At 55.9% G+C, this 7,500-nt stretch overlaps 2 protein-coding genes across 2 annotated transcripts in view; one reads left to right on the top strand and one right to left on the bottom strand.

Moving 5' to 3' along the window:
- Positions 1-147: 147 nt before the first annotated feature.
- PTSG_02083 (uncharacterized protein) lies at positions 148-1,445 on the top strand (the record flags this gene model as incomplete). Its single annotated transcript, XM_004996511.1, has 2 exons — positions 148-457; positions 814-1,445. The coding sequence occupies 2 exons, from the start codon at positions 148-150 to the stop codon at positions 1,443-1,445; spliced, it is 942 nt and encodes a 313-aa protein (XP_004996568.1).
- A 311-nt stretch (positions 1,446-1,756) lies between these two features.
- The window catches only part of PTSG_02082 (uncharacterized protein), a 6,570-nt gene continuing 826 nt past the window's right edge, over positions 1,757-7,500 (bottom strand). The window contains exons 2-17 of the mRNA XM_004996510.1: positions 7,076-7,401; positions 6,673-6,724; positions 6,469-6,542; positions 6,166-6,332; positions 5,773-5,954; positions 5,402-5,472; positions 5,148-5,252; positions 4,825-4,953; positions 4,447-4,598; positions 4,120-4,241; positions 3,874-3,964; positions 3,562-3,691; positions 3,118-3,202; positions 2,626-2,885; positions 2,229-2,343; positions 1,757-2,035 (exon numbers count right to left, since the gene is read on the bottom strand). Coding sequence (XP_004996567.1) covers positions 1,941-2,035; positions 2,229-2,343; positions 2,626-2,885; positions 3,118-3,202; positions 3,562-3,691; positions 3,874-3,964; positions 4,120-4,241; positions 4,447-4,598; positions 4,825-4,953; positions 5,148-5,252; positions 5,402-5,472; positions 5,773-5,954; positions 6,166-6,332; positions 6,469-6,542; positions 6,673-6,724; positions 7,076-7,401 — 2,156 coding nt within the window. The 3' untranslated portion in view covers positions 1,757-1,940. The remainder of the gene's footprint in view (positions 2,036-2,228; positions 2,344-2,625; positions 2,886-3,117; positions 3,203-3,561; positions 3,692-3,873; positions 3,965-4,119; positions 4,242-4,446; positions 4,599-4,824; positions 4,954-5,147; positions 5,253-5,401; positions 5,473-5,772; positions 5,955-6,165; positions 6,333-6,468; positions 6,543-6,672; positions 6,725-7,075; positions 7,402-7,500) is intronic.

Raw genomic sequence — 7,500 nt, 5'->3', positions numbered from 1 at the left:
CATTCATAAAACCTCTGAACCAGCAAAAAACCGCGCATCCACCACCCTAAAACTCACACCAGACTGAATTCAGTTGCAGACCGCCGAAGGAAGGAAGGACACTGCACGTTGCTTGCTGCGCCAACAACCACGCACCACTGTCACACGATGACGAGTGAGGAGGCGCGAGAAGGTCGGGTGGTGTTCATCACGGCCACCAGCGGGACGAGCGACGACAACGAGACGCCGCTGTTGATGAAGCTGCTCAAGGAGAAGCACGGGGTTGATGCAGTGAACCTGGCCTGGGACACGCCCGATGTATTTGAGCACTGGACGCAGCGCGATGTGGGCATCGTCAAGTCGCCATGGAACTACCACCTCAAGTACGATGAGTTTGTGGCCTTTTTGGACGAGGTGGAGCGCCGCAACCTCGTCATCCACAACAGCCTCTCTGTCCTTCGCTCCAACATTCACAAAGGTGTGTCTACTAGTGTTGTGAGTGAATCAAGGGGCAAGCAGGAGAGGAACGAGGCGGGACAAGCAAAGAGGTGTAGTGGAGCGCGTGTGCGCAGAATTGCTTGTGTGCATGCTTTGTGTGCATGCTTGTGTGTGTTTGCACAGTTGCGTATTTACGCTGCTTTTCTTTCAACGATTGGCCCATCGACACTTTGGAACTGCACAGTTTCACAGTCGTAATCGCACGCACGCGCGCTCTCTGTCTTCCTCTCTCCCATACTCATGTATTCGCACCCCCCCCCACCACACACACAAACACACACGCACACCCAAAACTAAACTGCGCACATGGCACATGTCTGTGTTCGAGCAACGCAGGGTATCTGACCAAGTTGGAGGAGAAGGGCATCCCCACTATTCCAACAGCGCACTACAGCAGAGGCACCAAGCATTCAGTGGCAGATCTGGTTGAGCAGCGCGGATGGTCTGACGTTGTGATCAAGCCAGCTGTGGGCGCCAGCTCATTCAAGACGAAGCACTTCCGCGCGGCCGACCACGAGGCCGCCCAAGCCCACCTGGACGCGCTCCTGGCAGACCGCGACGCAATGGTACAGAAGTTCATGCACAGCATTCGCACGCGCGGAGAGACCAGCCTCATTTGGTTCGACGGCGCCCTGTCCCATGCAGTGCACAAGCGCGCCACATTTGAGGGCGACCAGCTCCATTTTCCCGAGCACTCAGCAGCACCAACGGAGGTGGAGCGAGCGTTTGTGGACCGCGTGCTGGCAACGCAGCCGCCATGCCTGTACGCCAGGATTGACATTATGCAGGACGACGACGGCAGCATCCGCTTGTCGGAGCTGGAGCTGACAGAGCCATATCTGTACCTGCCAATTCACCCTGGTGCCTCAGAGGCGTACGCGGCCGCAATCGCCCGCACTTTGCAGCGACACACAGCAGCGACAGCAACGACAACTAGCACAGCACAGGCCGTAGACAGTAAGCAGTGATGAGACAGGCAGTTGACAAGACAACAACAACAGCAGCAGCAAGAAGTGACAGGCCAGCGGGTCGGACCGAAAGACCATGTATGACACACACACACACACACACACACACACACACACACACACACACACACACACACACACACACACATTCTCTCTCTCTCTCTGTCTCTCTCTGTCTCTGCCTCTCTGTCTCTCTCTCTCTCTCTCTCACGCGCGCGCGCACACACACACAGGTGCATTGCACGTCAGTTTCGGTTCGTCGTGTCTTGTGTTTGTGCAGGTGTTGCCATTAATAAACAACCCTCTCTTCCTCCGTGACGTACGCATGTACTTGATTCTGATAACACAAGGGCAAAGGAAAGGAACCACACAACAGGCAGCACACGCACGCCATATTCCAGAAGAAGGTGGGCCTGAAGTAACAGACAGACAGACATACAGACGCACGCGCACCCACGTATACACACGCACACAGCGCATGCAGAGCCGGCGGGATCAAGAGAGGATGAGGCGAACGCGGCCGATGGGTGGACATATTGTCCGGTCATCGCGGTCCTCCCAGTGCACGATTTCATCGTTGCGCAACAGTACTGTTGATCGCAAACCATCGCAACAGCACGCTTGGTTGTGAGAAACACGACATGGGGTGGTGACAAGGCATTGTAGTCGTGTAGAAAGGCAAGCAACACCACCCACACAGGACACACTCACAAAAGCCGCACCACACGGCACGTCCACGACGACAACGCGGCATGGCACTACAAACACGCGATGGCAACCCACCCATCTTGTAAGAGAGCTCTGTGCGTGCGGGCACGACAACGGGATCGCTCTGCCACCAGGGGTAGTGCGCATCTGCAGTGTCCGTTCGCAGCTCAATCGCTCGCGTCCAGCTCCCCTGATGTGTGCACGTGTGGGTTGTGCGTTGTGGGCTGTGAGGTCACAAGCACGTTGGCTGCATGCACACAAATATATGCACACCACGCAAACACACGCAAGTGCACAAAAGTAGACACACGCAAGTGCACAAAAGTACACACACGCAAGTGCACAAAAGTAGACACACGCAAGTGCACAAAAGTACACACACAGACACACACAGACACACACAGACACACAGACACACACACACAAATGTAGACACACAACCGCAGCGACGACCACACGTATTGCTGCGCACCAGGGCCGGGTCTGAGCCCGAGATGCCGACGCTGGTGCCCCACTCCGTCTCCTGCTTGACGCGGAACACCAGCCGCGCCTCGCCGTTCTGCGACAGGAAGATGGCGGTGTAGCGCGAAAGGGCAATGGCGCCCGAAAACGGGTATCCGTCGCGTGGATGGTGCGTGGTCACGTTGATGTGCTCCGGCACGTCAATGCTCGTGTCGTGATGCCCATCGTTGTACGCCGCCTGCGATGTGCTCAGTCGCACACTCCACCGGCCTGCACGTGTGTGTGTGTGTGTGTGTGTGTGTGTGTGTGTGTGTGTGTGTGTGTGTGTGTGTGTGTGTGTGTGTGTGTGTGTGTGTGTGTGTGTGTGTGTTCGTGTTCGTGTGAGACTGTGATTCGACACGCACGTGTGCGTTGTGTGTTTTGGAAGCTGTGTGCACACTCGACCAGGTCAACAACAGGCCCACTGTGTCGCACGAAATGCGCAGAGAACCCAACGGCTGACCTTCACGGGGGAAGCCGACGCGGTAGCTGGAAAACTTCTTGTTGCTGAAGTTGGCAACGACCATCACATCATCACCAGGCCCGCCCTGTACACACACACACACACACACACACACACACACACACACACACACACACACACACACACACCACACACACACACGCACACACACACACACACACACGCACACACACACACACACACACGAACACACACACACACACATACGCACACACACACACACCATCAACGAGAAATGTATGTAAGGTCATCATAGCTTTGGAATGTTGCAGGAATGGCAAGGTGGAAAACCACACGAACACAACCCAAGCAACGTACAAGCACACAAATACAACCACGCGCTCACAAGCACACAAACACAACCCCCCTCCACACACACGCGCGCACACATGCGGTTGTCTTCGTGTTGTGGCGTCATTGCACCTTTGCCCAGCGGTGAATGGCCATGACGCCATCGCTTTCGTTGAGATGATGCACACGCACATATGGGCCCGTTAGCCCAAGCGTGTTGTCGTGCTGGTTCTGGCGCAGTGCAATCAGCGCCCTGAACACGCTGCGTGTGCGCGTACGTGTGTGCACGGGTGATGGGAGACGCAGGAGCATGTGTGAGGTTTTGCGTGTGCGTGGAGGGAAGGGCAGTGTGGTGCATGCATTCCAATGAGAGGTCAGCACGCACGCATACATGCGCAACACACAAACACATATCAAGGTGCAGTGGGGAAGTGCAAAGCTCACAGGTTGACGCCCGGGAATTCGTAGATGCGCTTCCAGTCGACAGTTGGACCGACGGGCCACTCCGGTGACGCGCACTCGAAGATCTCTTGACCTGCAAGCACGATGGTGGTGATGGTGGTGATGGTGGTGATGGTGGTGGTGACGGTGTTATTCGTCTAGCGTCATCGATGGCGGTGCTAAAGAAGACGCACATCGTGTGAGGATGAAGCAGCAAGGTGCATTTTTCACCACGTGTTGTTGTCTCACCTTGGAGCAGCATGGGTACCCCTGGTGTGCAGAACATGATGCTGGCAACGAGGGTGGTGCGCATGACCGCGTAGAACGATCCAACGCTCTTTTCATCGCCGTGCACAATCGCGAGGGGAATCCTGGCACACCAGCAGGAGACGCGAGGGGGGAGGGGATGATGACGGGCAAGTAATGCAAGTGGGAGTTAGGTAACCTTGGTGAACAACATCAATTCTGTTCACGCTCATGACGCTAACACACACACACACACACACACACACACACACACACACACACACACACACACACACACACACACACACACACACACACACACCAGCGCACCGCTTTTCCCTGTCGCCTGGCGCTGTGTCGTGGTTCTCAGTGTAGAGCACACGTCCACCCATGTGTCCCGGGTGGGAGCGGCTGATGTGCTGTGCCAGCTCCCCGATGTTGCGTCGCGCGTCTTTCGTCGGCTCAGCAACGTTAAACAGCGCCTGTGTGTGTGCGTGTGTGTGTGTGTGTGTGTGTGTGTGTGTGTGTGTGTGTGTGTGTGTGTGTGTGTGTGTGTGTGTGTGTGTGCGCGCGTGTGTGTGTGTGCGTGTGTGTGCGTGCGGTGGGGTTAGCAGTCTGGTGGACACGTGTTATGACGATGCGGAAAGCAAGTGGAGCTGCATGTGACAGAACCAATGTTGCAAGGCACAGGCTGCGCAATCGAATCACCTTGAATGTGCCCTGGCACCACTGCAGGTCGAAGCACGCGCCGCCCGTGTTGAGCCGCCGGTCGTCGTACAAATCCTCCGCAATGGTGAACGCGCGCGGGAAATTCTCGTGCACGACGTCGTTGATGCGCTGATCAACGGGTTGTGCGTGCGTGTGTGCGTGCGTGCGTGTAGAAATCACCGTGGAAGGTGTCGAGAGGGAATGAGTGGGCAGTCAGTGTGCGCGAGGCCGCACAAGCACACATACAACCAACACATACAACCAACACACCAACCGACACACCAACCAACACACCAACCAGCCAACGACCAAAAGAGGCGCACCTGTAGTAGCTGCCAGCCACCCGGGATGTCGCTGCCCTGACCGCGGACATTTGAGGTGGAGTCGACGCGAACGCCGTCCATGTGATAATCGCGGAAGAAGGAGACCTGTATTTGGGGCACCGATGTTAGTGGAGCACGCGGGGAGGAAGGGCAACAAGAGAGCGCATGTGACGGCAACAGTGCGTCTATGTGCGTATATGTGTGTTTATGTGTGTGCGTGTGTGTCATGACAGTGTACTGAGCATCGTCTGTACAATGGAGTCGATGATGTAATCCTGAACTCCATGCGATGTGAAGCGGGGGCGTGGGCCCCATTCCGTGCCCTCTGTTGCACAAGCGTGTGGTGGTCATCAACATGATGAGCGTTGACGGATGCTGTTGTCTGGGCCGATGTGCAAGTGACATCAGTGTGCCCGCTGCCAGTCGCGTTGTACACCACACAGAGTTGTACCCCATCACACACACACACACACACACACACACACACACACACACACACACACACAGGCGCATACACAAACGAAGACACAAACGAAGACACAGGCGCATACACAAACGAACACACAAACGAACACACACACACACTCTCTCTCTCTATATCTCTCTCTCTCTCATACACACACACCCTGCTCAAAGTAGAGGTTTGTGCCGTCCCAGAACTGGAGAATGGAGCGTGAGTGCATGTGGTTGAAGACGGAATCGAACACGACCACCATGCCCAGCTCGTGCGCGGTGTTGACCAGCAGCTTCAGGTCGTTTGGTGTGCCGTAACTTGGGTGAATCGCAAACAGCGAGATGGGATCGTACCTGCGGTCGGATGGGGGAAGCAAGCGTCGCAGGCCCAAGTAGTGGGAAGAGGACATCCCTCACGCGTGAGTGTGGTTGCCGCTTGTGGTGTGCAATGTGTGCAGAGCATACACACGCATACGCACACTGCAGGCTGCACACACACACACACACACACACACACACACACTGCACACACTGCACACACACATGCACGCACACAACAACTCACCCCCAGCACGGCATGTTGTGGTGTTCATTGGGGTGGTCGTCGTGGGTGATGGGCATTAGGGCGATGGCGTTGATGCCAAGGCTCTTCAGGTAGTCGAGACGCGCAGTGGTGGATGCAAATGTGCCGTGGTCTTGCCCGTCCGCCTTGGAGAACGACGCCACGTGCAGCTGTCACAGCCCATCATCGCAACCCAACACAGCACAGCAAAACGTACACGTGGTAAGCACGGGTGCACATGTGTGCGCGAGAAGAAATCGATTTCATGGTGCATGGGCGATTGTGTTGCGGTGGTGGCTGTCTCACCTCATACAGGACGAGCTTGTTGATTGGGGGCGGTATGAAGTCGCCGTCAGTCCACGGAAACTCAGAGTGATCGTCTGCACATTGTCAAGTGCACGCGCGCGCGTGCGTGTGTGTGTGCGTATGTGAACATGAACACTGAACAATGGCACACTGTTCAGTGTGTTATGGCAGTGACAGTACACGAGATTGTGAACCCGAACTCACAAAGGACGCTGTAGAAGTGGCGGCGGCGATGCTCATGGCAGGACACCAGCATCTGTTGCAGGAGAAATGAAAGTGAGTGAGTCAACGACGAATGGGGAGGCAGGCGGACGGATATAGACAGACTGGCTGGCAGACAGAGGCGATCACAGGGTGCACACGCACACACGCACATACACGCGTGCTCACTCACTCACTCACTCCTCATTCACACACACACTCACACACACACACACACTCACTCCTCATTCGCACACTCACACACACACACACTCACTCCTCATTCACACACACACACACACTCACTCCTCATTCACACACACACACACACTCACTCCTCATTCACACAAATACACACACTCACACACAAATACAAATACAGAGACATTGCAGCTCGTTGCCTGACCGGAGCACGCGGGTCCTCGCGCCAGACAAAACGATCCTTTCGCGAGGGGCGGTGCCTGGTCATGTCCTTCATGTTCATATACTCCTTGTCCGGTTGCCTGAACTTGACGAGAAAAGCGTAGCGGTGGCCTGTGCGCGCAGCAGGGATGTCGATGCGCCAGTGCGTGAGGTTTGTTTCCTTGCGCATCTCGCACGCCTGGTCGCGTTCCTTCCAGCTGTTGAAGTCGCCCATGACAAAGACGCGCTGTGCGTTTGGTGCCCACACGCGGAACCGGAACCCGCCGCTGCGCAGAGGAATCGGGCCTGCCTGCGCGCCGTGGGTTACCTCTTTGTTGTCATGCAATCACACCATGAGTGTGTGTGGTGTGTGGGTGTGTGTGTGGGTGTGTGTGTGTGTGAATGTAGGTGGAAGGGTGTCACGTTCGA

This window comes from Salpingoeca rosetta (assembly GCF_000188695.1).
Source record: "Salpingoeca rosetta unplaced genomic scaffold supercont1.5, whole genome shotgun sequence".
Taxonomy (NCBI): domain Eukaryota; class Choanoflagellata; order Craspedida; family Salpingoecidae; genus Salpingoeca; species Salpingoeca rosetta.
The sequence above is the reverse complement of the archived record's forward strand: the minus strand, read 5'-3'. Positions and strand labels throughout refer to the sequence as shown.